The sequence below is a fragment of the Cyanistes caeruleus genome, chromosome 23 (genome assembly GCF_971803275.1).
Source record: "Cyanistes caeruleus chromosome 23, bCyaCae1.hap1.1, whole genome shotgun sequence".
NCBI lineage: Eukaryota > Metazoa > Chordata > Aves > Passeriformes > Paridae > Cyanistes > Cyanistes caeruleus.
The window spans coordinates 6,861,242-6,887,373 of NC_141723.1; the positions used below are offsets into that span (position 1 = coordinate 6,861,242).

At 49.3% G+C, this 26,132-nt stretch overlaps 4 protein-coding genes across 5 annotated transcripts; 3 read left to right on the plus strand and 1 right to left on the minus strand.

Annotated features, from left to right (window-relative positions):
• Positions 1–762: 762 nt before the first annotated feature.
• Positions 763–14,029, plus strand: HYOU1 (hypoxia up-regulated 1). The gene is made up of 24 exons (XM_086861332.1): positions 763–1,130; positions 1,320–1,413; positions 2,164–2,242; positions 2,472–2,626; positions 2,722–2,798; positions 3,716–3,897; positions 4,457–4,572; positions 5,341–5,524; positions 5,927–6,061; positions 6,912–6,994; positions 7,093–7,225; positions 7,534–7,721; positions 7,981–8,119; positions 8,222–8,282; positions 8,585–8,667; positions 8,819–9,007; positions 9,164–9,360; positions 9,531–9,618; positions 10,117–10,239; positions 10,567–10,700; positions 11,005–11,089; positions 11,535–11,787; positions 12,462–12,545; positions 13,031–14,029. The coding sequence occupies exons 1-24, from the start codon at positions 1,067–1,069 to the stop codon at positions 13,087–13,089; spliced, it is 2,985 nt and encodes a 994-aa protein (XP_086717458.1). The 5' UTR covers positions 763–1,066; the 3' UTR covers positions 13,090–14,029.
• Positions 14,030–14,111: 82 nt separating this feature from the next.
• SLC37A4 (solute carrier family 37 member 4) lies at positions 14,112–22,051 on the plus strand. 2 transcript variants are annotated; one of them, XM_023941314.2, is made up of 9 exons: positions 14,112–14,366; positions 14,456–14,688; positions 15,953–16,196; positions 17,411–17,569; positions 17,943–18,028; positions 18,618–18,731; positions 18,999–19,064; positions 20,150–20,288; positions 20,578–22,051. In XM_023941314.2, the coding sequence occupies exons 1-9, from the start codon at positions 14,219–14,221 to the stop codon at positions 20,742–20,744; spliced, it is 1,356 nt and encodes a 451-aa protein (XP_023797082.2). In that variant the 5' UTR covers positions 14,112–14,218; the 3' UTR covers positions 20,745–22,051. The 2 variants fall into 2 exon arrangements, with proteins under 2 accessions (XP_023797082.2, XP_023797084.2); XM_023941316.2 differs by lacking the exon at positions 18,999–19,064.
• Positions 22,052–22,162: 111 nt separating this feature from the next.
• Positions 22,163–24,374, minus strand: TRAPPC4 (trafficking protein particle complex subunit 4). The gene is made up of 5 exons (XM_023941337.2): positions 23,738–24,374; positions 23,459–23,633; positions 23,275–23,378; positions 23,054–23,180; positions 22,163–22,636 (listed from the first exon to the last, which is right to left on the minus strand). Exons 1-5 carry the CDS (start codon positions 24,210–24,212, stop codon positions 22,558–22,560), a joined length of 960 nt encoding a protein of 319 aa, XP_023797105.2. The 5' UTR covers positions 24,213–24,374; the 3' UTR covers positions 22,163–22,557.
• On the plus strand, positions 23,968–25,831 carry RPS25 (ribosomal protein S25). Its single transcript, XM_086861339.1, has 5 exons — positions 23,968–24,064; positions 24,223–24,318; positions 24,710–24,893; positions 25,268–25,366; positions 25,766–25,831. Exons 1-4 carry the CDS (start codon positions 24,062–24,064, stop codon positions 25,360–25,362), a joined length of 378 nt encoding a protein of 125 aa, XP_086717465.1. The 5' UTR covers positions 23,968–24,061; the 3' UTR covers positions 25,363–25,366; positions 25,766–25,831.
• Positions 25,832–26,132: the final 301 nt, after the last annotated feature.

Sequence of the window (26,132 nt, forward strand, 5' to 3'; positions counted from 1 at the left end):
GCCCGAGCCTTGGGGAGGTGCTAGTTTCGGAGCTGATGCCGGTAGCTGCTGCTATAGTGTTCCAGGGAAGGAACCCGTGAGGCCAGGCCATGCAGCCTCCTGGCCCTGTGTGGGTAGTCACTGGGGTAGACTCAGCCCTCTCTTTGTAAACCTTTTGTAATTTCGGATCGTTGTCCCCCCTGGGCCGGGGCCAGATGGGGATTGCGGTACGGACTGCCCAGTCATAAAGCATTTTGTGAACCAGGCTGTCCCTTCTGTGTGGCCTCTGGACCGGCACCACGTTACAGGCACACCAGAGTCTGCCCATGCACTGGAGGGACGGAGGGGGGGCACTGGGCAGGGGCCCCTAGGAGCTCACCGGGAGAGGGCTGAAGGGCACGGCAGCACGCATGAGAGATTGTGGGGACCGCAGAAAGGTGCAGGAGGCACCAGCGAGAAGAGCCCGAACATCGGGACGGGGAGAGGCCAATGGGGGAGGGTGCGGAGCGCGAAGGAGGGAAGGGCCTGGGGATGTGCCGGACCCGCCTGAGTCCACGCGAGCCGTACCGAACCCGAGTTAAACCAGAACCGGGAGCGAACCGCGCCGGGCCAGGGCGGGGTCTGGGGGCGTGGTGTACAAGGAGGCGTGGCTCTGTGGGGGCCTGGCCGCGAGGCGACTCTCGGCCGCCAGGGGGCGCACACGGTGCAGGCGGATCGCACGTGGTTCAGTTGCCGTGAGGCGCGCGCGCAAGCTCACGTGTGAGGCCGGCACGCGCGCCGCTCAGGCCAACCCCCGCGGCGCCGCTGCCGGCGGCCTCGGCCAATGGGGCCGCGGCTCCCGGTCGTGACTCCTTCCGGCTTCCCCCGACGTGGCCCAATGGACGCGCGCGCGCTGCGGGATTGGCGCGCGGGGCTGGCCCTGGCAGCCGCGCCAATGGGCACTTGCCGCGTGCGGGCGGGGGCGGGGCCAGACGGCGGGGCCGCCGCGGCGGGGCTGCTCCGCGCGCCGGGCCGGGCCGAGTCCAGCCGAGTCTAGCCGGCCGGTGCCGAACCCAGCCGAGCCGAACCCAGCCGAGCGGTGCCGAGCATGGCGCGGTTGCCCAGCTGGGCGCTGCCCTGGCTGCTTCTCTTCGGTTTCCTGCCCGCCGCAGGTACGTGCGGGACGGTGCGGGGAGGCGGCGGTTCCCCGGGCTCTCCCAGCCTGGGCCGTGACGCCGACGCTGCGGGGCCGTTGGGGAGGAGCGGCCGGTGCTAAAGTGCCACCCCAGCCCCCTGTCCGGGCCGTCCTTGTCTTGGCTGCCCACAGCGGGAGCAGGTTCTCACCGAGGGTTTGTTTCCAGAGCCGGTGGCGGTGATGTCGGTGGACGTGGGCAGCGAGTCGATGAAGATCGCCATCGTGAAGCCCGGGGTGCCCATGGAGATCGTCCTGAACAAGTGAGCGGCTGTTGCGGTGCTGCCGCGGGAGGCGCGGCGGGTCCGCTCTGTCCTGCCGCGGCTGGAGCCTCCCCCCGCCCCGGGAGCCGGCGGACAGTGAGGGTGGCTGGCACTCGGCCTTCCCTGTTCCTGTGCTGCTAGAGGAAGGCTCCCGTCCTCCCGCGCAGGCTTGTGACTCAGTCTTGCCCCAGGTGGGGGCAGCTGCGGGGCATCGTCCAGGGCGGTTTGTTAACTCACCTTTAAGGTGTTTGGGTGCCTTTCCAGCAAGTGCCGAAGGCCCACGTGGTTAAGGACAGGTTGTGGTGCAAACCCAAAGGGGCACCCAGTTCCCACCTGTCCCCTGATTCATAGTTCCCCACAGAGCCAGGTTTGTTTTTGCTGCAGCTGTTCGAACCCCACACTTACAGCACAGGTAAATCTCTTGCATTCAGCTGCTGCTGCTGCAGCCCATATTCAAGCCACTGAGTGAAGAATCTGCAGGTGAGAGAGGACATATGATCAGGTACATCCTTGATTTCTGGGGGTCTGGAGGTAACAAGATTTCTCACACAATTCCCTGAAATTTGGCAGTTATAGATACTGTATAGATATAGGGGGGAGGAAAGCAAAATAGTCTAAATAAAAGCACTGAAGGAGGGGGCAGCTTCTGTGGTAGCCCCTCAGTCCTGGAATGGGAACAACATCCTTCTTCACTGGAGATCGGAATGTTCACCTGTTTCAATTGGTTTATTCCTCTTTCTGTCTCCTCAGGGAGTCACGAAGGAAAACACCCGTGGTTGTTTCCTTGAAGGAGAGCGAGCGTCTCTTTGGTGATAGCGCGCTGGGGATGGTAAGAGTTCCTGTTCACAGAATACATCTATTCCACATTGTGATAAATGTCTGAAACAGTGTTTTATTGTTGTCCTGCACTTCTCCTTGGTGTGCTATTGGCTCTGTTTAATATCTGTGTGCTCATAATCCCATAGCAAGAGTTGTTCCCCACATAATCTGGGAGAGATTGGTTTGAGAACAGCGTAACTGAAGGAATGCAAGTGGGTGATGTGGGGTTTTTTCTGCAGTCCATAAGGACGCCCAAGGTGGCATTCCGATACTTTCGGGATCTGCTGGGTAAGCGGATCGATAATCCCCACGTGGCACTGTACCAGTCCCGATTCCCAGAGCATGAGCTGGTGAAGGATGAGACAAGACAGACTGTTATCTTCAAGTTGTCCCCGTAAGTGGCTGCTTCTGAGTTCTTTGTGGGATGGATTTCAGCTGCTAGGCTTCTGCAATTCATTGTTGATGCCATCATTTTCTTTCCCACTGTAGAACGATACAGTATTCTCCCGAGGAGATGCTGGGGATGGTCCTGAACTATTCACGTGGTCTGGCTGAGGAATTTGCAGGTTGGAAGGATTTAGCTTTTTCTTGTTTGTATATGTATGTGTTTGTAGCTATAGGATTCAAACAGAGACCAAAAACGTTCAGAAACCCAGGAGTTTTAGAAACAGGGTGTTGGTTCTCTCCAGCTGTAGGCTGTAAGCAAGACTTTGCAGCTATCCAGTTATCATTTGTTTCTAATATTGGGCAAGTTTGGGATCTTAATCTTACTCTTCGGGGCAGACACCCCATTTACCACCTAGCCGTGCAGTGAAAGAGTCTTACAGGCAGTCTCTGGAGAAAAATGTTTTCTGTCTCATGTGTTTATTCAGAGTGGAAGCACATGGGAGGTGGCTGCAGGGGAGAGTGGAAGTGGCTGTGTGAAGGCTGTGCTGTAGCTATTCTGGATGGAAACCTGCTGTTGGAGCTGAACTAAAAGAGCAAAAATAGCCCTTTGCTGAGAAACTTGCTAACAGAGAAGAGGCTGTCATGCTTATTTCATGCTGTGTTGCTAATGAAATACTATAGTAATGAAAAGTGGATAAATCACTAGGAGGCTTTGTCATGTGGTCAGTGACACTACAGCCAAAGTGTAGCCAAAAAGTCCAAAGACTTTTTGCTGGAGAGTGAATATGTTCCAGTGACAATGTTAGGCTCTGTGAAGATAGTACTTGTTGAAATGGAAGGCTACCCAGAGCATTTGAGAGTACCGTGACGCATGAAAGTGAGGTCAAGTAGACTTTTGGCTTTGTGCAAATATGCCAGTCTGCTTGGTTTCAGTAGGATACAGAGAGATTCATCCCTAGGGACCCTGACTGCTGCTGCAGGGTTGCATCCTGTGTGAGTCTTCACCTTGCCTTCTCTGGGTTTGCTGCTGTCACTCTGTCTCAAGAAGTCTTTGCATGTAGCTACACTGATGCAGAGTTCCCTGCAATTGTTTTAGAGCAGTCCATCAAAGATGCAGTGATCACAGTTCCTGCCTACTTCAACCAAGCAGAGAGGAGAGCAGTTCTGCACGCTGCCCGCATGGCTGACCTCAAGGTGCTGCAGCTTATCAATGACAACACGGCTGTAGCGTTGAACTATGGAGTTTTTAGGAGGAAAGACATCAATGCCACGGCGCAGGTAAGTGCATTTGGGAGATGCAGAGAGTTGCCTGCATTCAGGGGAGAAAGTGCTGCAGAAAAAATTCAGAGAACTTACAGTGGACTCTGCTGATCAAGCAATCTCCTCTGTTTTCATGTGTTCATCAACAAGACGAAGAGATTAAGCCCTGTGTGCATGGGTGGTGAAGCCTGAAAGCTGCTGGAGTGAGGGCAGATCCTGGGAGTTCTCATTTTGTAAACCTGTATTTGTTCCTTGCCCATCAGCTGGAGAAAGTAACAGCAGTGATTGCTTGAAGTATTGGAACATTGACTCAGAAGTACTTGATTTTCTTGAGGCTGAAGAAAGAGCAAAGCTTTGGGTTTTGAACTGTGAAATAGATTAGAAGTTTTGTTGTCTCCTGTCAAACATGACCCTGAATACTGCCCATGTTTGGTCAAAATATGACTCCTATCCTTAGGGTATAAAATCAGTCCAGGGAGTGGATAGTTGTGGCCTGTATCACACTGAAAGGGTTCTTTCCTTATTCATGGGGTATATCCAGGTGTTTCTGCTTCACTGTCACAGCTTTTCTTTTCAGAATATCATGTTTTACGACATGGGAGCAGGAAGCACTGTTTGTACTATTGTCACATATCAGACAGTGAAAACTAAGGACTCGGGAACCCAACCTCAATTGCAGATCCAAGGCATTGGGTAAGAATTCCACGCAAGTTGCACAAATTCCACAGGTGTCAGGAAAGAAACCACTTGTTTCACAATCTCCTCATCATGTAGAATTTTGCAGTGAGGCTTCAGTAATTTAGATAGCTGAAGGGGAAACATTTGGAGCAAGATGGCTCCAGTTGGGAATAATTTTAATGTTGCTGTCTTTTGTAGGAGGTAACTGAGAACTTCCAGGAGCCTAGGAGGGAACCAGTGTACTTAGTTTGACTTAGGCTTGCCTTTGATAGCCTCAAGCCATGTGAGCCTATTCCATTTCATGTAATTTTATAGAGTGTATCAGTTGGAAAAGGAAGAATGCACTTCTAGAGAGGAATGAAAATACAGTGTACTTAATGCATTCCCAAATAAAGAGGGGAGTGCTGTTCATACCCAGCCCAGCAATTTTAACTCTAATGCATTTATATTGCTGTTTTCAAGAAAATACCTGGGACCTGATACAGTTGTCCTTTGGCTTCTCAGCTGTTTGACATTCTTGGCAATAAGGCACTTACCTAAAACATTATGAAATTTCCTGTTGAAAGGCTGCTGTGGTAATGAATCTTTTATTTCTGTTTTTCTTTCTTTCATTATAGTGTGTTGTTTTGGGGGGACAACCTTTGTTCTTTCACTGTCATTACAGCTGGTAATACTGCAGCTACTTTTGACCACTTGCTGCTCTGCATATTTGTGAAAAAATACATGAAATTTATATTTCAGTTTGGTTTCAGATATTACACCTCCCTTCATTCTTTTTCTCAGGTTTGACCGTACTCTTGGAGGTTTAGAGATGGAGTTTCGTCTCCGGGACTACTTGGCAAAACTCTTTAATGAGCAGCACCCTTCAAAAGATGTCCGGAAGAATCCTCGGGCCATGGCCAAACTGCTGAAGGAGGCCAACCGCCTGAAAACTGTGCTGAGTGCGAATGCTGACCACATGGCACAGGTCTGAACTTCTGCTGGGGGCTCCTGCTTTTTTTTGGGCTAAGTGTGGGGTGTGTTGAGGACTGGTGTAAGGGAACACTGTCCCTCTGCAGCACAGGTCTGCTGAGGAGCATCGCTCCTGGTGGTCCCTCTCAGCTTGTGCCCGCTTGGTAGCACCGGTGATTGAGTGGATTGAAGAAGAGTTATTCGTGTTCAAGTATGTTAAATAAACTTTCACTGAGAGAAGCTGTCTGTTACGCCCATGTTCCATGCTCTCATCACTTTAGCAATGGTAGGGTTCAGATGAGTGTGGTCAGGTCTGTTGCGTGTTACAAAAGCCAGAACTATTTGCACACTGGGCAAGGACTTTGCTTGGAAAATGCTCCACAATTAATTTCATTCTGCCCGTTCTTTTTCTGGATAGATCGAGGGACTGCTGGATGACATAGACTTCAAAGCCAAGGTCTCAAGACAAGAATTTGAGGATTTGTGCTCCGACTTGTTCAAGCGTGTCCCAGGACCCGTGCAGCAGGCTCTGAGTAGTGCAGAGATGAACATGGTGGGTTTAAGAAAATTCATTACCAAGCCTGAAGCTTTTGTATGTGGAGCTGTTGCCACATTATGATTGAGGCGTCAGTGGTTCTGTTATCAGGACTGTTAGGAGGTAGATGCCTCCTATTGTGACAGTGATGTTGGTGCTGCAGAGAGTTTGCCTGCTGCAGTGTCGAGCAGGAGTGTGTCACGCTTCCCCTGCACTATCTACCAGAAATTAGGGACTTGGAGGAGGGGCTTCTTTGTCTTAAAACACTTTACGCTTGTGCTGTAGGTTTGAAGTAATGATGTTTCCCCTTTTTGTCTTGGTTCTGGTCTTACTCCTGAAGTTTTAACTGAACAAGTCTGGAAAGAGAATTACAGGTGTTTGGGCTTCTCCTTTGCACACTCCCTGTTGCGGGCTGCAGTGGGACCAAACCTGTGGCAGTCCTTTGGAAGGAGTCACTGCAGGTTAAATGCTTATTTTCCAGGGTGCCGTGACTCTTGATCAGCTTTGGGATCTGATATTCAATGCAAGATACTGAGTTACCTCTTAGAGTCTCTATTTCTGTCTGTTCAGATCCAACTGGCTCTTGGGGTCACTGTCTCCTGTGGCACTGAGCTATAGTTTGTCTAATTTTGAGTCAAGCCCCATGTTTCAGGTGGTCATGTCACCCCAGGTGCCTCGTTGTTGGCACAGCTGATGTTCATCTGAGATCTGTTGGGCACTGGCCTGCATGGGGACAGTAGGGTGTAGTGTGGGTGTACTTAGAGCACCGTGTCAGCACGTGGTGACTGGGGAAGGAGCATAAGGAAGCCCTGGACCTAGCTTTCCAAAATTTCTTTCTTAAGAAAAGGTGACTGTTTCCAATCCCTAGGATGGAATTGACCAGGTGATTCTAGTTGGCGGTGCCACACGGGTCCCCAAAGTGCAGGAGGTTTTGCTGAAAGCTGTGGGCAAGTGAGTATGTGAGGCCCCCTTCTAGTCTGTCTCCCACTGACAAGCTGCTGTTTATGTAGAGGCTGCAAACTTCATGTCTGTTGCTTTTCGCTTCGTAGAGAAGAGCTGGGCAAGAATATCAATGCCGATGAGGCTGCTGCTATGGGTGCAGTCTACCAGGCAGCTGCTCTCAGCAAAGCCTTTAAGGTGAAGCCCTTCATTGTTCGGGATGCTGCTGTGTTTCCTATCCAGGTAACCTTTGGTTTTCCTTCTCTTGTGCAAGCTATGGGGCTGTGCTGGGAGAAGCAATCCAGGTTGGAACCTCTCAACTTCCTTTGAGCCTAGAAGCTCTGGAGATCTTTCTGCCAATCTAATAAAGAAAGCAGAAGGAGGTCTTTACAATAGAAGTGCAGTAGTCAAGGAGCCAGGCATATGTAAATATCAGTCAAGGAATATTTGCCTACCCCCTGACTTTTGCATGGGGCAGAGCAGCCGAACACTGGTGATGTAAGATGCCACAGTTTGCAGTTGCTGAGTGTTATTCTCTGTTTGTGATGCAGGTGGAGTTTACTCGTGAAGTTGAGGAGGATAATAAATCCAGGAGTTTAAAGCATAACAAGAGGATTTTGTTCCAGCGCATGGCGCCCTATCCCCAGCGCAAAGTAATCACTTTCAACCGCTACACAGATGACTTTGAGTTCTATGTCAACTATGGAGATCTGACATTCCTGAGCCAGGATGACCTGAGGTGAGTTAAGCCTAGCACCCGAGCCGGCAGCTCTGTGGCAATGCAACTTGCCTGACTGGAAATGTATTGCCAATGTGTCTGACTGGCACTGATTGAAAACAATCTGTTTTCTGAGCTGCATGTCCTCTAGCAAACAGGGCCCTGCCAGTTCCTGCTTTTTGCAGTTGCCCATTGCCACCAGCATGAGCGAGAGCAGGGATTGGCTGTCCTGCAGCACTATTATCCTCTGAGTTCTCTGCTTTTGTCTCTGTGTCATCAGAGTTTTTGGTTCTCTCAATCTCACTACTGTGAGGCTAAAGGGAGTTGGGGACAGTTTCAAGAAGCACTCGGACTATGAATCCAAAGGCATCAAAGCACACTTCAACATGGATGAGAGTGGTGTACTGAGTCTTGACCGGGTAAGCACCACCCATTGGGATGGTTGTCAGCTGATGTATTTTTCAGTTCTATCCCTCTCTCTGGTCCCTGCTTAAAACTAATCCTGAGCTTCTATTTCCAAGGTGGAATCAGTGTTTGAGGCCTTGGTGGAAGACAAGCTGGAGGAGGAGTCAACACTGACAAGTAAATGCGGAACTTCGATATTCATACTGACTGTTGTTACCTGTAGATGCTGAAATAACTAGAAGCACTGTGTTTCTTTGGGTTTGGGGTGTGCAAATTACACAGTCAGACTGCATGTGTGGCTGTCTGTGCACACAAGGGGAGGTTGGAGCAATAGGAGTCTGGAGTGTGTGAAGCTCACCTACTCTACCAAGGGAGCCCCTTGGTGATCATTGCAGTTGTGAGGGGAAGGACTGAGAGCTGAAGATGACTTTCTTCCTCTGGATATGTAACGTTTTGAATTTTTTGTCTCACATCAACAGAACTGGGAAACACTATCTCTAGCCTGTTTGGGGGTGGTGGCCCTACACCGGAGACCGGAGAGAACCTGACAGAGTCAGTTCAGGTGAGCCCCAGGATTACTGCTACTGGAAGGAAGCCCCTTTCTCTTGCTGTGGCAGTTACGTAGAATTACCTGTTCTGTGAAACATTGTGTGGAATTTCCACATTTTAAACATTTTGTTTTGCTTTTAACTTTACTTGCTTGTGATGACCAGGAAGAAGAAGAGAGCCTAGCTGAAGGAGTTAAAGAAGAACAGAGGGAGAAACAAGACCAGAAAAGCCATACTGTAGATGCTGGTGAAGAGCAGGCACAAGAGAGAGAGCAGTCTTCAGATCAAGCAGAAACTGCCTCTCCGAAAGCAGAGTCACAGAGAAAGGAAGAAGGCGAGAAATTAGAGCCTCAGGTGAGCATCAGATTAAAGGAACGGGACTGGTTTTAGTACCTAAGAAATGGCATTTCCTCAGTGGAATTCTCCCTTCTCTGAAATGCCCTGCCTTTGAAAAGAGTTGCAGAATCTGAAAATCTGTTCCCTTGCTTGAGAACGTACTTTGTGTTACAGGGTCCCAAAGAAAATAGAGAAACTGCAAAAGAGGAAGAGCCGTCCAAAAGTTCCAGTGACAGCACAGCTACCAAAACAGAGGAAGAGAAGATCAAAGCACCCAAGAAGCAGAAGCTTGTCCATGAGATCACCATGGAGCTGGATGTAAATGATGTGCCTGACCTGGAGGAAGATGAATTGAAGAGCTCGATGAAAAAGTAGGTTGAAATGGCTCTGCTGAGTTAGAACTCTAGATGAAGGAGGTGAATTGCTTTGGAATGGTGATGGCTCTCATGGAGCACTGCTGACCTCAGAAGCCGGTGTGTGTGATGTGCTGCTCAACCAAAGGTACTTGCTACATTTCATTTCTCTTCTCTTTGCATGTTAGACTCCAAGACTTGACGATCAGAGATCTAGAGAAACAGGAAAGAGAAAAGTCAGCCAACAGCTTGGAGTCATTCATCTTTGAGACCCAGGTAACAGAGGGATATAAAGAAATGAGAATTCCAGGAAAGCAGCAGAAGTGTTTTGCACAGCTTTTGGCTGATCTGAGTGAATTGTTTAAGCTGGGGGAAGCTGATTTAAAGAGTCCAGATTTTGTCTTTCAGTCACTGTTTCTAATGCTGTTAGGCTTCCCAGGCTCATGTTTCCTCCATACAAAACGAAGCTTCCCTTCAGCATGTCTAACACTTTGAAAATTGCCCCCAGACTGTAAAAAAGCTACAGCTTCTTATGAACTGTTGTGCAGAAGAAGCAACTAGTGTTAAGTGTGTGTGAAATAATGACTTGCAGTGTTACCATCATGGGATGTGGGTGTATCTACACCTGGTGTTATTACCATTGTGCTCCTGGCAATGCTAGGAGCAGAGCTCAGATTTGGAAGGGTGCAGGCAACACCCCATCCTAGTTGCAAGTGGTTGTTTTATGCTTCCAGGCTCAGTGGTGTTTGACCAGTGCTTGCTCTGTTTTTTTAGGACAAGCTTTACCAAGAGGAATATCAGTTTGTCTCAACAGAGGAGCAGAGAGAAGAAATTTCCAAAAAGCTTAGTGAGGCTTCCAGTTGGATGGAGGAGGAGGGCTATGCAGCTGCAACAAAGGTATTGCTATGTGCAGTCAGGATACCAGTCAGCTGTCACTGGCATGGAAGTGACCACAGAGGCTTTGTAATCTGGTTATTGAGAGTTTCTTGCTTCATCAGTGCATTATGCACAGAACAAAATAAGAAGCTGTCTCAGCCACTGATGTTTTTACAAGAGCTTCAGCAGGAACCTGTTGACTGATGGCTTATTCATGTGGCTCTTTTTACTGCCCTGAAATTGTGTATTTGATAGAGTGAAAAACAAATGCAGTTATAACTTCTTGAGTTGGCAGTGTTAAACAATGGTCAAACTAAATCTCTCCTTTCTCCTCTCCCCCATTTTCAGGAGCTGAAAGACAAGCTTTCAGAGCTGAAAAAGCTGTGTAGGAACCTTTTCTTCCGTGTTGAGGAAAGGAGAAAGTGGCCAGAACGCCTGGCTGCTCTAGAAAGTCTGCTCAATCACTCCACCATCTTTCTCAGGTAAAGGCAGGCTTTTGGGAAGGAATGTCATGCAACTGGTCATGTAGGAGCTGCTAGCAGAGTGAGACCAGAGTGAATGTGAAAGTCAGTGGCTCTTTCTGAGAAAAAGCAAGCAGGACCCTGCTCCCTGGTGTCCTGTTCTGCAGGACCTGTGAACAGGCACACATGAGCTCTGTCCAAAATAGGGGGCAGGAAGGGTCCAGTATGGTTGCTGTGATGTTTTTGTGTTACTGGAGCTGTAACCACAGAGTTGCCAAAGTGCAGTCTGCTTGGCTTAACAAAAATAAGCTTTCTTATCTACAAGGGGAGCCCGAATGATTCCAGAGTCTGACCAGATATTCACAGAAGTGGAACTGAGTACACTGGAAAAAGCCATCAATGAAACAACGGTACTGAAGGATGGTGATGCTGGGGGAGGGTGGCGTGGCAGTTTGGGTTGTGACCTATACTTTCATTCAAGGTCATGGAGTAGAATGTGCATGTTTTGGTTTTGTGCCACCAGCAAGTCATTTGTGTGTTTCGGTGTTTCCTAATGCCCAGCCTGACCCGATTGTGTCTGGGGGGAATTGTGGTTCCTGTGCTGCATGTGGAATTGTCTCCAAGGTGGGGGTCGAGCCCAGTGATCTGACTGCGCTCGATTTTTAAAGGCAGGTGCTGGGTTTTGTTTCTCTTTGTCTTATGTCCTATGAGAGGCTGGTGGAAATGTAGCATGGAGGAGAGCTGTCCTGAGTAAAGCAGAATAGTCAGGGGCAGTGACTTTGAGACACTGTGGTATACAGCAGTTCCCAGAACCCAGAAGCATTCCAAAACCACCTCTTCCCTCGCGTCCCACAGATTTGGAAAAATGAGACACTGGCTGAACAGAACAAGCTTACTCCTACTGAGAAACCTGTGCTGCTCTCTAAAGATATAGAGTTCAAGATAGCAGCCCTGGACAGAGAAGTTCAGTATCTTCTGAATAAAGCCAAGTTTGCAAAACCCAAACCCAAAAGGGAGAAGAATGCCACAAAAACTGATTCAGGCAAGAATACTACAGCAGCCCCTGAGACTGAGAATACTATCCCTCCCACGGAGGGGAAACAAGAAGGTAAGTAGCAGACTTGGAGCATGTATGTAACTCCCTATTATATAATTGCCACATGTAACACATGGTGTTTCTCTTGATTGAATGGGAGCTAAAGAAGGGAGGACGGTAGTTGACTGTGAGATTGAGTTTGCTCTTAATTTTCAAAGACAGCTGGGAAAATCTATGTATAAATTATTTTCAAATTTCCAAGGATAGTCAGTACCTGTCTTGCTGGCTTGTTGACTTCTAGGAAAGATAAGCCATTTGGAAAAAAACCCACAAACTCTTGGGGCACTAGGACTTACAGTTTTTTGAACTTTCTAAGATCCTCAGGTCCCAAGTGCCCTGATCCTTTTAAATCTGGAGTGCTGTTTGTCAGCATTCCTGTTGGTTCCTCTGGTCTGAGCAAAGTTTCCTGCTCATAGTCACAGCTCCAAAGTTCATCTGCCTGTGCAACCAGTTAGTCTCCAGGACTTCTGGGGACATAAAGCCTGGCACTCAGAGGGGAATATGGAGCAGTTTTGTGGTGCTTCTCTTGAGTGTTGTAGAGTGATCTGCTGTGAGAGTGAATGATTACAGTCCTGCTGAGGCACCACAGCTGGCTGGTTTAACCTCACCTTCACTCACCTAATAACCTTTGCACTTTGTCTCCTGTGTGTTCTCCCTTGACTTTTGTTTCTTTTTGCTTTAAACAGAAAAGCCGGAGGATATTGATCCAGCCAAGGAACCTCCTACAGCTGAGAAAGCAGCAATAGATGATAAGCCTGGATCAGACTCTGGTGGGTAAATGTTTTGCTAACAATCTGGAACTTGCGAGCTACAAGTGCAAGGTGTCTGGGGTCTTCTTTGCAGATTTTTATCTGTAAGAGGTAGTATGATGGTAGAACCCCTGATTCTTGATCCATTTCTGCAAACAGGAAGACAAATTTTGGTTCCTTGCTGTTCCTATGTTTTTGTTGTTCAGAGTGGAATTCTTATGCACCACTGCTGCTTTGTGCCCCTGTCCCTGCAGTTTGCAGCCAGTCCCACAGCTGTGAGACGGGCTCTGCTTGAGAGCTGCTGTGCTGCTCCTACTGCCAGGGCAGCACTCTTAACAGAGAGTTCATGTCTGGAGCTCCATGGAGCTGAGTGTCAGCCCCCAAAACCTTTGTACCATGGACTGCAAGTTTTATGGCAGATTTTGCAAATGCCAGAGACTCTCAGTGCTGCTTTGTATGCTGTGAAATTCACTGCAGTGTGAAACTGAGTTTGCTTCATCACACAGGGTCCAAAAAAGAGAAGGCAGAAGCTGGAGGAGAAAGCAGGAAAAACGATGAATTGTAACACCCTGAAATCCCATGAGTGCCAGCATCTATTTATTTCCTTGTTACTTTCTTGTTTTTCTTATGGACCTGGTTAGTCATGATGTAAATGGAACACAACAAGAGTCTGACAACACAATGGGCTAGAGATGTAAATTTATTTTTTTGTTCTTTCTGCAGATTTTGCCTCTACTAACTTAGTGAATTGATTTTTGTTTTTCTTCTATTATGTGTGGCAGACTGCCCACCAAGAATTGTCTCTGTTTCAGTACAGAAGTCACCAAAAATGACTTTCCTGTGAGGAGAATGCAGTAAAGTAACATCTTAAGGTGTAGGAAGTAACTTGGAACATAAACTCTTGTGAAGCTGATTACAGAAGGATATAGACCTGAAGTGCTGTTGTCTTTCCATATGAGGCCCTGACTTAGAGCAAATGTGCGATTTCAGCTGGTGGGAGGTGTATTAATACCTGGATTCGTGGGAAGGTGGAACAAAATTGGGAAGGCAGATGATCTGTGCTGTGAGATATGGCTGTGTCTGTTTTCCACAGGCTGTTTGTAAAAACTGTCTGTGCTCTGTAGCAGAGTCTAAAAATCATGGAGTGAGACTTGACAAAAAGATTCAGTTTATACTTTAAAAAGTTCAGAAAAGGCAACATTGAATGCAGAGGAGAGGGAAAGATGGGCCGCGTTGGCACATCCTGTAGTCAGTCACAAGGACAGTGACACGGATCAAACAACCAAACCTGGAAAGTCTAATGGCAACTGCCTTCCTTGGTATTTTGTGCACTTGGACCGACTTAATCGTGTGATCTTCCTGTCCCTGGCCGTGACCTCCTGCCTCCTCGGACCGTCCCTGCTGCCGCCACACACACGAGTGGGCTCCGACGGCTGCGAATGTGCATCTGACATTGTTCTTCATTCTGGCCTCTTCAACCAAAAATAAAAACGACACTTCCTTGACAGGCTGTGCAGAGCGGTGCCGTGTGTGCCGGGAGCTGGGGCGGGCCGGGGCGGAACTTCCGCGGGGCGGGGCTTCGGCGGGGCGGGGCTTCCGCGGGCGCGGGGCGGGGCTTCGGCGGGGCGGGGCGGGGCCGTGTCCGTCCGTCCGTCCGTCCGAGCGCTCCGGGCCGCTGCAGCCCGCGGGGAGCGATGGCGGCCGGCGGCTACGGGCGGTACCGGGCTGTGATCTTCGCGGCCATGTTCGTGGGGTACACGCTGTATTACTTCAACCGCAAAACCTTCTCGTTCGTCATGCCCGCCGTCATGGCCGAGGTGCCGCTGGGGAAGGACGACCTGGGTGAGTGTCGGTCCCGGGCCCCTCCGCCCCGTCGGCCCGGAGGTGGCCGTGCTGCGGGCTGAAGCACCCCCGGGCTCTGCCCGCCGCAGGTCTTATCACCAGCAGCCAGTCTGCAGCCTACGCTATCAGCAAGTTCATCAGCGGCGTCCTTTCGGACCAGATGAGCGCCCGCTGGCTCTTCTCCTCCGGCCTCCTCATGGTGGGCTTGGTCAACGTGGTCTTCTCCTGGAGCTCCACCGTCCTGGCCTTCGCCGGGCTCTGGTTCCTCAACGGCCTGGCTCAGGGGCTGGGCTGGCCTCCCTGCGGGAAGGTGCTGCGGAAGGTGAGTGCTGAGAAAGGTGGGGGAACTTGCCACTGCTCTCTTGATCTGTTCTGGCACCAGGGCTATGCAGATCATGCTTGCTCAGAGTCCAGAGGGACTTCTCACTCCCTTCCAGCCAAGGAGGTCTAGAACACTGTCTGCATTCTGCAGCCTGTGGAACAAGTTTCAGTGCACGGAGATCTGCTTCTTCTAGCAAAGATTCAGTTGTAGAGCTTGCCCCTACGTACCTAGAGTTCTGCCCCGTAGAGACAGGCTTTGTTGGAATGAAGTATTTTAGGCACACAGGACACACAGGGCTTCTTGTCTCTGCTGCTGCAAGTCAGGGTTCGCTGTGGGTCAGGGGCAGTGAGCATGGTTCTGTCTGCACGCTTGGGCAACTCAGGAATTCCAAATCACAGGTGGTTCAGGCAGAAAACTGGGTAAGATGGAGGAACAGCATGAGATGAGTCCCTAAGCTGTATGTACTTGGGGTTTGTGATAACCTAAGAAGACCAGATTGTTTTCTCCCTAGGACAGAAGGAAAGGAAATTGGTTAGCTTTATGCTGATCCCTCACAGAAGATGCAAAATCCAGGAATCAATGTACTGCATGTACTGGTGGGGTGGGGAAGAGATAAACAACTTCATTGCCCTTCTGTGGAGCACCTAGCCTCCCCTAGCTGATGAGGAGAGGGCTGCCCAGGACAGTTGAATGCACAGAAAAGAAGGGCCCAAATAACAGAAATATCAGCCATGGTGTTTTCTGAAGATGTTCATGAATGTAGATCTCAGACATTTTCCTGCTGACAAGAACCACCCAAGTGGTTCTGGCTCTGAGTGCTCCGTGTAATGCAGAGCCCATCATGTCTGATACTTAATGCAGCAGCGAGTCCTAAAGTTACCTACCCTATGACTCTCTGCGTATCCATCCAAGTTTCTGAGCCAGCAGACCTCTCCAGGAGGACGCTGTTCCTAGCAAGTGAGTACAAAAACCATGTGCTCTTAAACTTGCTTCTGCTGCCTCACGTCTCAGTTTCATGGTCTGTAAATGGAAATAACCCTGAGCTGGCTCACAGTGTGAGCACCTGTCAAGCTCTTATGGCTGGCACTTGAGTAACATTTGGAACTCCCTGCATGACTGAAGTAGTGAGGTGTGGGTATTCCCTCTGCCTGTTTTTGGAGTTCTGTGTCTGAATTGCCCCAACCTCACATCATGGGCCTCAAGGGAAGGTTTTCAAGTATGCTGTCACTCCTTTACACCTCATGCTGTTTTTCTTGTTGCACAGTGGTTTGAGCCTTCCCAGTTTGGGACTTGGTGGTCTATCCTGTCTACAAGCATGAACTTGGCTGGAGGCTTAGGCCCCATTGTGGCTGCTCTTGTGTCTATGAACTACGATTGGCGCAAGACTTTGTCCTTCTCTGGCTTCACCTGCATGGTTGTCTCTGTTGTTTGCCTTGTCCTGATTAAAAATGAGCCGTCAGATGTTGGGCTGCCCAACATTGAACCAGGAGCCAAGAAAGGGAAGAAAGGTGAGCATGTGACTTCCATGCAAACAGGCAGTGCCTTCTGTCTGTACTCTGGTACAGATGTGTCCTCTCAGCATACCGACACCCCTGTCATCCCCAGTTTCTGAAGTCACAGTCTGGCAGGTGTGCGATAATGGGTTGATTGTAGCAGTTTTATTGTGGTAATTGAGGATAGAAATGGTATAAACCAAGGCCCACTGTGATCTTTTGGGGAGGGACTGGTGTAGGGACTCCTGAGACTGTGACAGAGCAGGGGAAAAGCCTGCTGTTAGCCCTGTGTTAGCCTTGCTCATTAGCCTGCCAGCAGACACCCTGTGTGTTGCTGAGATGCTCAGGGCTGGCTCTCCCCATATATACCAAGTCTTCCTGCCACCAGCATCCCTGTTTTCTTGGAGCCTTGTGTGCTCAGATTGTGAATGCAGTTTTGATGGGGTAGTGGAGAGAGAAAAACAACAGCAGGGAATGCTTCCTTATGTCTGACCTTCTGCTCCTCTGCTTTGGCACTGGACAGACAGTTCTCCCCTCACCCCACCTTAGGCTCTCTTGACCCCTGGCTCACGATGGACTCTGCTCAATGTTTCTGTCCTAACCTAGGACATCTAGTTAGTAAATGTTTGTTCACTGAGTGTAGTGCTTCTCTGACAGCAGAACATGTGGATGAGAATTGCAACACAGGTTTTCAGTAGGATTTTAAAGGCCAGTGGAAGCTCAGCTTCTGTTCCATGCCTGTGCTGCCAGACTTGACCTCTTTGCATAAGAAAAGAATATTGTTTCCCCAGAGCATTCTCTGGGGAGAGCAAGTTTGTTGGTGTTCCTGGAAGACTGATGCAAAAATCAAGGTAGCATCTGAAAACATCTTTGTTTGGATCTTTGCAGTGTCTTTCACAGGCACAGCTTAAAAACACTCCCAAAGAATCTAGAGGTAATTTTTCTAACAACCGTAGTGAAAGGTTTACTCACAATGGCAATAGAGAAAATTACTGGGAGTAATGTTTTGATTATTCTTTTCAAATCTTTAATGAATGTGGGATAAAATGACAGATTCTGAAAACACCAAGACAAGGGGGTGGTAGAGCCATTTACTACCATTCAGCAGCTGTGAGTACCTCCCTGTGTGGGGATGTTCTCATGCATGGATCCTGCTTGCAGAACTGTCTGCTGGGCTGCTGGTTGGTGTGGCTTGAGCTGCAGTAACATTCCTCCTGACCTTCCTACAGGTTCCTCCAGCGACAACAGCACCTTGACAGAGCTGTTGCTCTCACCATACCTTTGGGTGCTCTCAACAGGCTACCTGGTCGTTTTTGGAGTGAAAACGTGCTGTACTGATTGGGGACAGCTTTTTCTGATCCAGGAGAGGGGACAGTCCATGCTTGTGGGTAAGATGGAGAAATGCATTATTAAGCTCTGGGGCTGCAGTCTGGGAGGTGTTGCCCAGAGTTTGCCTGGGTAGAGGCCCTTCCACCTGAGGGACTTGTTTGCCTATCTCCTAGTTGTCTGCTTTGATACACACAGGTTTTGAAATAACTCAGTGATGGAGTTACTGCATGCCCCAAGCACCTCAGTGCCAGGGTGCCTTCCTGGGACTGGCAGACAGGCATTCCTGAACAGGGATGAGCCAGGTGGTTGTATCCAGCAGAGCTGCTCAAGTCCTCTGTGAGCTTACAGCAGTGGGACTGGTCTGGAGCCCACAGCAGCTCTTCTGTTTTGACCAAATCTCATGGACCATTCTTTGCTTCATCTGTGTTCTAGGCAGTTCCTACATGAGTGCCTTGGAGATTGGGGGCCTGGTGGGAAGCATTGCTGCTGGATACCTTTCTGATAGAGCAGTGGCAAAAGTAAGTCATGTGCACCCTCGGGCATGCTGGACAGGGAACACAGCAGCAATCTGAGCTGCTTCACTAAGCTGCTCAGGCGGGGTGCTGTCCCCATGAGCACAGCAGAGAAACCAGCCCACACTCAGTTCTTCCATGTGCATGAGCACAGCTGCCAAACACTCCAGAAGGCACTGGGGAGTAGCTCTGTTGATGTTAGGGGCTGCAATATGCCTGTCAGATTTGAGGTGTTTAGTCTGTTTAATTTGTTTGCTTTACTGTGGTCTCCAGATTTTCATGTTAAATAACTGTTTGCTGATAGTTGTCTTCTGTCTGGAAAAAACATCCACATTAAAATCCAGTGATGGGATCTAGAGGCAGATTCAGGATGGAACTGATTGATAACTGAAGTATTGCTCATTATTAAGAGCTTTTGTTTAGCACAGTTTGACTGTGTGCAGCCCTTAATACACACTAACGGGGCGTGCCAACTGATGTGCTGTTGATGTGCCATCCGTGTTTCTGACTGGGCTGTGGATGGCGTTAGTCGCTACAAGTATAAAAGGAAGTCCCTCCAGTTTCTGACTCTCAGTTTTCCTTCTTTGTGTCACAGGTGGGCCTGTCAAGCTATGGGAATCCTCGGCATGCACTGCTGCTTTCCATGATGGCTGGGATGTGCGTGTCCATGTTTCTCTTTCGGATCACAGTCACAGGTGACTCTCCCAAGGTAATTCACATGCAGCAGCTGGCCATCGCTTATAGGGATAGTCCTAGAACGGAGAGGTTTGATGACAGGGAGCATGATTGTTTTTTTCCCCATTCCCAAGGGTTTCTTTGTTTGCACTGTGGAGAAGCACTGGCTTAGCCTGGCTTGGGGTGCTCCTGCAGGCAGCCTGCCTTCCAGGCTTTGCATAAGATGTGACTAGCATCTGCCCTTATGATTGCTAAGTAAATAAAACTTCTTCTCTCCTTTCATTTTTTTCTTCTTCTTCAGGAAAACCACTTCTGGACTCTAGCCTTGCAACCTCTAGCTGATCTTACAGGCCTAAAAGAACATGAGGTTTCTGCTTGCATTTTTTCTCCCTCTGCCTGTTTCTTCTTTCCCTGGTCTGCCTTACTCCTTTCCTGAGAGGCTGGTTAGCACCTCAGAACTTAGAACCAGGGCATTGAGAAGAGATTACTGTAAGTTTGGTAAAAAGAAATGTTTTCTTATAATAATTTGAGTACACTAACTGACTTTAAAAAGTCTAACTATGTAACTTCTAAGTTTTATTCAGAAGGCTCTAAGGACTTCTGTTCATCAGGTAAAATAGAGCCAGCTAAGGGGTCTTGTGGGTGAGATCAGAAAGAATGATTCTGCTCTGGCAGATGCATTCTTACTTAGTTTCTGGCAAGTGTTTTCCTAACTCCTTTCTGTTTCACATCTGTAAAACAAGATGGCACTTACTTCTTTCTGGGCTTTTTGAAATGGTGTTTGCAATTCTAAAAGCATGTTGTTATGTGGAGATGTTACTTATCATTCGTTGTGCAAACAAGAGACTGATAATTTTGGCCCAGATAGGTTTCTTAGAGCATAAGCTAACATTGAAGTTCAGATTGTTGGGGTTTTATGTGGGTTTGTTTTTTTTTTTTTTTGGTTTCTCAGTTTAGTAACATAGAGATTATCAGAAAGAGGTGTCTCACAAATAAACATGCTCTGATCAGTCCCATTCATCTAAACTGAGAAAAGCTTTCAGTTGGTAGCTCCAGGATTGTTTATGAAAGCAACCTGATTCACAGTTCTTTCCTATGATTTCATGGGCTCATTGCCGCCTTCTCTTCAATGTTCTGTTTCTTGGAAATCAGCACAGGATGTGTTATATGCTCTGGGGGGCAGAACTGTGAGAGGGAGGAGAGCTTGCACTGGCCAGCAAGATGGAGTGGTGGAGATGCAGCTGATCTTTATGGATTTGGGGGTCTCTAGAGACTTCTGGCTGTATCTCTTCTGGCTGTATCTCTTCTGGCTGCAGGCTGGGGAGCTGGTGTCAGCCTGAAAATATCAAAACTCCCTGGTACTGTGTATTGAATCTGAAAATTGTCAACAGTTGCTAACTGACAGTGGTGAGGTTCACAGATCCTGTTTCTGATTTAAACTTGCTTTGACAGCTGTGGATTCTGACTCTGGGAGCTGTGTTTGGGTTCTCCTCGTATGGGCCGATTGCCCTGTTTGGGGTCATAGCCAACGAAAGTGCCCCTGCCAACCTGTGCGGCACCTCCCATGCCATAGTAGCCCTCATGGCCAATGGTAAGTAATACCCGTTTCCCCAGAAAAACCCAAAACCCATGCATGTTCTTGATGAGGCATGGTCCAGTCCCTGGGTGCCAAGCTACTGATCATGGGAAGGCACCTAAGGAGGGAGAGATAATGGAGCTGGAAGCCTCAGGGATGCTTTCCTGCTGTGCCCGACACGTTTTGCATTGTGCTTTAAGTTCAAACCAGGCCTGGGGAGTTGTTACATACACAAAAGCAGGTATTGATAGATAATATGGGAGCGCACAAGTGTTGTTATCTTTCTGTTTGTTTTTCATTACAGTTGGGGGTTTCCTGGCTGGACTGCCTTTCAGTACAATTGCCAAGCACTACAGCTGGGCCACAGCCTTCTGGGTAGCTGAAGTCACCTGTATCGTTAGCACAGTGGCTTTCTTCTTCCTCCGAAACATCCGCACCAAGATGGGCCGGATTTCCAGGAAGGCTGACTGAGGATAAGCTGCTTGGTGGAAAGGATGTTCCCACACTGACGTGAATGATGCTCATTTTTGTTTAACTGGCCTAGGAGTGAATTTACCTATTGCTGCAATCTAGATAAAAATGTCTCAACTTTTCATCCAGTGTCAGGTGCCAGAGTGCACAAGGTTCCTGCTACTGATCACCTTTTCCCTCAAGATGTGATAATTCACCTAGTTTACATTTGCAATGATTTTACTGTACCTCTTCCTCACAGCACTGTTAGTGAAGCAAGCAGGCTCTGCAGCCCAAGCTTCCCCACTACAAGTGTTCTGAAATGACTGGCTTCAGGTGCACTTACCTGTAGTTTTGTCATTATTGTTTGTCTCAGCCATTAACAGAGGCATTAATCAGTTTCACCGCTCAGGGCCCCTGAACCGAGCCTTTGCTGCCTGCCTCTGTCCCATCCAACTGCATAAGCACAGCTGTCCCAGGTCACTTCAGCATGAGCTCTGTGTGTGCTCAGCCACATGACAGCAGCAGACCAGGGAATGGCAACGACTGCAGCCCAGCCTGCTTTGATGGCAGCAAGGCTTTAGCTGTATGTGAGATTAGTTGCTAGGAGTGAGGAGTGTGTTGCTGTGGAACAGTGGGAGATGCTGCAGCAGGGCTTTCCACGGCATTTAGAGGTAGGCATGTTTCCAGGGAATTCATGGCGTTTAGAGAAGGTCCTTCTAAGTGAACTGACCCCACCTGGTGCAATGTCTGCATACAGTGTTAATGATTTGCAAGGGAGGCAGCTGCCACCAAGGCAGCTCGTAGCCAGTGCTCTGCAAATCAGCCAGAACTATCCCAGCAGCAGGAATTGCAACAGCAGCCACCACCAACCCACAAGTTCTGCAGCTGGATTTCATGATAACCCACATTTCTACCATTGGCTTGTATTTTTTCACTACAAGGTGTGAAGACTGGGATGGTTTTGGTCAAGAGTTGCATCTCTCACTACTGCAGGCAGGGGCTTGGGCTGCCTTTGAGTCAGCCTTAGTGGGGCCATCATTGACAGCCTTAGCAGTAAGGTCCAGCACCCTGCACTAAGTACACTCAGGTATTTAACCAGGAGTTTGTTGAGTATTCTTGTTTTTCCCCAAAAGGATTTACTGTTTTAAGGTCCTGAAAGAGGCAAGTTCAACTCGTAAAGAACCTGCATGCAGGTACTTTGCTGAATACCTTGGTTGCAAGAGTAGTTAGCTAGCCTTAATTAAAAAAATGGAACTGAGTTACATTTTGTACTTAATTACATGATGATCTTCTGTATGTGAAATAAAAATAGAGCAATGTCACAAGGGCCCTGGTTGTCTTATGGAGAGTGGTGCAAGCAAAACCACCCAAACCCATCTATCCTCTTGGGGTACCACTGGCACAAGTATCCTCGCCTACAGAAAAGCAAACAGCCATTTGCCTCATTAATAAACACTTATTACTTCTGTACAGAAACCCTCTGCAAGACCAGAAGTTAGAGTTATACAGGAAGAATATATATGTACATTTATGACAGGAAAGAAAAGCACTGACTGTGGTAAGGCCGCAGACCTGCCCTTTCTCCATCACCCAAGTGCAGCACAGCTGCAACAGCAAAATAAGGCCCTGTGGCCCAATGTCAACAGTACTAAGGAATCTGTTCAAGGTACATTTCACAACGAAGGGAATGAACCAGTATTTTGGGAGATACTAAAGCATGTCTTGGGGATATGCAGTTTCTGCTGTGAAGAGGGGAGCTTTGTGAGAGGCCAGCCAGGGAAGACAGAGGCCCCACTCTTCAGACGAATCTGTACAACAGGTGAGGCTTTCTCTATGATCCAGGTCCAAAGGGTCCAGCTTTCTCTGCCACTTCCAGAGCAAGCTTCAAGTTCTGATCAAACAACTCACACCTGAAACCATCAGAAAAGCAAAAGGGATGACTTTTACCTATGGAAGTGAGTTAACAAAGCTAACAAAGGATCTCCACATCCTTTGGCTCTGCATCCTTTGAGGATTCAGGAAGTTATGACACAACAACACGACTGCTGTTGAAGTCTGACTTGGTCCTTAGTTAAGATTAAAGCTTGTATAGGCCTGAATATACAGTAGGACGGCAGGGTTTGTGTCAAGGAAGTGCACCTCCCACCTCCCCAGCAGAGCCAGCACTGGAGAGAGCTCAGGTCTCTCTCCACAGCAGTGTGCTGTGGCTTCCTTCCCCTTCCCTCAAGCCAGTTTTGCTACTTAAGGACTGTCTGCCATTTCCTACTGTATAGGCACAAAGCAATAAGGGGTTGCAGCCAGGTTACTAAAAGTGGGCTTTTCCTTACCTTATTGGCATCTCCAGGGAGTAGAAAGGATTCTTCAGAGCGAAGTCTGAGTAAATCTCATAGATTTTGCGGAGAAGAGCATCTATCCCTGTCTGCCTTGGGTCAGCGAGAACCATGAATTTGATCCCTGGAGCCGTAATGCCAGGAGCATAAGGAAGGCCAAGCACAGCAACAGCCCAGCCAAAGCAGAGCGGTGCCGGGTGCCTAGGGCCCGATGGTACCTGTCAGTGTCTGGAAGCAGTGCAACTTGAAGGTGTCGGTCTCCAGCATCTCGATCCCGGAGCTCCCAACTTCAGGTGACAGCTGTGACCCGATGGCGAACAGCCTGAGGGGACAGGCCGCTCAGCGCCCCTCACCACCCCTGTCCGCGCCACCCCCGTCCCGTCACGGCCCCCCCTGACTCACGAGTGGAACATGGACGCCAGCATAAGCTTCTCGTTGGAGGAGAGCCGGTGGCGGCCAAAGCGGATGGACACTGGGTAGTTGGCGGGGTTCCCCAGGAATTCCAGCACGTCCTTCCCGTCCGCCGTGAAGCGACCGTTCACCTCGGCGCCGTTGATGGCGAGCACGGCGTGGCCCACTGTGGGGACAGTGCGGCGGCACCAGTCAGTCTGTCACTCACAGTCAGTCAATAGGCCCGGCCTCGCCCGGCCCGGCCCGCCCGGCCCTTCCCACCCGCCGCACCGCGAATGCCGTCCCGCTGCCCGAAGGCGACGACGACGCGCTCGTCGTGCGGGCGCAGGACGAGATCGAGCGGAAAGCTGAACGTCTTCTCGGTGTCGGAGCGGGGCGCGTAGTGGTCCAGCTGGTAGATGAGGCCGCCAGCCTTGTTGACCACGTAGACGCTGAAAATCGCCATGGCGCAGCGCCCCGGCAGAGGCACCGCCCGCCGCGGCAGCACCACCCTCTCCGCCCCGGCAGTGACGCCATGGCCGCGGGGCCCGCCCCCGCCCCACGCCAGGCTCTTCCTTTCTCGCCGACATCTTGCGGAGCAGCCGCGGCCGCAGCATGGTGAGCGGGGCTGGGCCGGGGGGCGGGCGGTGAGCCGGGTCCGGGCCCCCGAGAGACGCCGGCGGCTCCCTTGAGCGGAGCGGGAGCCGCTGTGATGTGCCCGGCGGGGCGACCCCGCGACTCGCCGCTCACCCCCCATCCTTCTCATCCTCTCGCAGCCGCCCAAAGACGATAAGAAAAAGAAAGACGCGGGCAAGTCCGCCAAGAAGGACAAGGACCCGGTGAACAAGTCCGGCGGCAAAGCGAAGAAGAAGGTGGGAGGCGGCGGGCCTGAGGGCGCGGGGCGCGGCGGGATCCCCAGGCCTGGCGCGTGTGCAGCGTGGCCGGGCCCCGGCAGCGGCGGGAGGGCGGGGACGGGCGTCTTGTTAGAGGAGCTCGCTCTTCATCTGCCAGCCGGTCGTACATAGTAGTGTTAAACGCGAATAACAGAAGACTTTAGTCCTCTTATTTTTATACCGCAGGTATTATCTACAACACGTGCATTTACAAAGGCAATTTTGTGCCTCTCACCACCATTTCTTTAGTTTGGGATGTGATACGGAGACATTTGATGGGGCAGTTCTTGGGGCGTTGTTTAGTTCCTTTTTTTGTTCTTGCTTACAAGATGGCTATGGGAGTGTTGTTTTTTTCTCTCTTTTCAAGTAGAAGTGGTCCAAGGGGAAAGTGAGAGACAAGTTGAACAACCTTGTCCTGTTTGATAAGGCCACTTATGACAAACTGTGCAAAGAAGTGCCCAACTACAAGCTCATCACACCTGCAGTTGTCTCTGAAAGGCTGAAGATTCGAGGCTCCCTGGCTCGGGCTGCCCTCCAGGAACTGCTCAGCAAAGGTGAGCACTCAAACATAGAAAAAAAGCCAGAAAGCTGCTTGAATTGGCTGTTTGGTTTTCCTTGCTTGCCTGCAAGCATCTAAAGTGCTCCATGTGTAAATTGTTTCTGGAGAGACACTGCTTTAGTTTGCATTTCAGAAGTGCTCCAAAGTATGGAGCAGTAGTAATGCTACATAGAGGCATTGCTGTACTAAGAAAAAATGTCAGAAGGATGGGTTGTGATGTAACTGCAGCCAGATGGGAACAAAAGACTCGCATAAGCTGCTGCCCCCTATTATTTTCTCTTATATATTGCCTTGCCTCTCTGGGAAGGACCTCAACATCCCTGGCATCCATCAGTACATGCACACTGACACATTTTTGTTTTTTCATAGGGTTAATCAAACTGGTGTCCAAGCACCGAGCCCAGGTGATCTATACCCGAAACACGAAAGGTGGAGATGCACCTGCTGCAGGGGAGGATGCATAAGGAGGTGAGGCCGGGTGCTGAGGAGCTGAGTCGTGGTGTCAGGAACTGATGGACTGCTATGCAATGTGTAATGGGCAACTTCCACATGGCTGTGGTGGGCTGCTCTTCCGAATGCTTGAGAATATTTTGCTCACATCCTAAGCAACTTCCTGGGGGAATGTTACTGGAAACATCGGTTCTCCAGAATTAGAGTGATTTCTGATTTTGTACCTGTGCTCATTGGTTGGGGAAAGCATTATTTGTTCCCCTCTCTGTGGGCTGCAGGGCAAATAGGCACTTGTCCTCCCTGTTCTCACAGGCCACCATGGCCAAGTGTTCCTGCTGGAACAGAACTGTCAAACTGTTTGCTTTGTGCTAGGTTGTTTTGACCTGGTTTCCTGATTGGGGACTTCTTGTTTTACAGGTTCTCCAGTGACTTCATCAACAATGTGTCATATGTAGATGCACACAATAAAATTACTGATTATAATTTTTCTTTTTCAAGAATGTGTATGTTTCATTACTGATGTATTATTTACAGTGGATTCTGATAGAGGTCATGGCTGTTGTCCTGTAACAGCCAGTTTTGGTCTTTATTAGTGTTACAAATGTGTTGCTGAAAGGGAAGAAACTTCTGCATCACCTACAGCAGTCAGTGATGTTAGACAATGTAATGGATGAATGTTAGAATGAAGGGAAGCATTATAAATTTGAATGAAAATATCAAACACCTGGCATTAGTTGCCTGCAGGGTGGACCCTGCATTTGAAATGAGTTTCAGTTGATCTACA

Coding starts and splice junctions, on each gene's coding strand:
- HYOU1 (XM_086861332.1), top strand. CDS start 1,067: ATGGCGCGGTTGCCCAGCTGGGCGCTGCCCTGGCTGCTTCTCTTCGGT. Junction 1,414..2,163: donor ATGGAGATCGTCCTGAACAA/GTGAGCGGCTGT, acceptor CTGTCTCCTCAG/GGAGTCACGAAGGAAAACAC. Junction 2,243..2,471: donor GTGATAGCGCGCTGGGGATG/GTAAGAGTTCCT, acceptor TTTTTTCTGCAG/TCCATAAGGACGCCCAAGGT.
- TRAPPC4 (XM_023941337.2), bottom strand. CDS start 24,212: ATGAGAAGGATGGGGGGTGAGCGGCGAGTCGCGGGGTCGCCCCGCCGG. Junction 23,379..23,458: donor CTGGCGTCCATGTTCCACTC/GTGAGTCAGGGG, acceptor CTGTCCCCTCAG/GCTGTTCGCCATCGGGTCAC. Junction 23,181..23,274: donor CTGCTTCCAGACACTGACAG/GTACCATCGGGC, acceptor TTACGGCTCCAG/GGATCAAATTCATGGTTCTC.
- SLC37A4 (XM_023941314.2), top strand. CDS start 14,219: ATGGCGGCCGGCGGCTACGGGCGGTACCGGGCTGTGATCTTCGCGGCC. Junction 16,197..17,410: donor AGCCAAGAAAGGGAAGAAAG/GTGAGCATGTGA, acceptor ACCTTCCTACAG/GTTCCTCCAGCGACAACAGC. Junction 19,065..20,149: donor CAGGCCTAAAAGAACATGAG/GTTTCTGCTTGC, acceptor TTGCTTTGACAG/CTGTGGATTCTGACTCTGGG.
- RPS25 (XM_086861339.1), top strand. Junction 24,319..24,709: donor GCGGCAAAGCGAAGAAGAAG/GTGGGAGGCGGC, acceptor CTTTTCAAGTAG/AAGTGGTCCAAGGGGAAAGT. Junction 24,894..25,267: donor CCAGGAACTGCTCAGCAAAG/GTGAGCACTCAA, acceptor GTTTTTTCATAG/GGTTAATCAAACTGGTGTCC.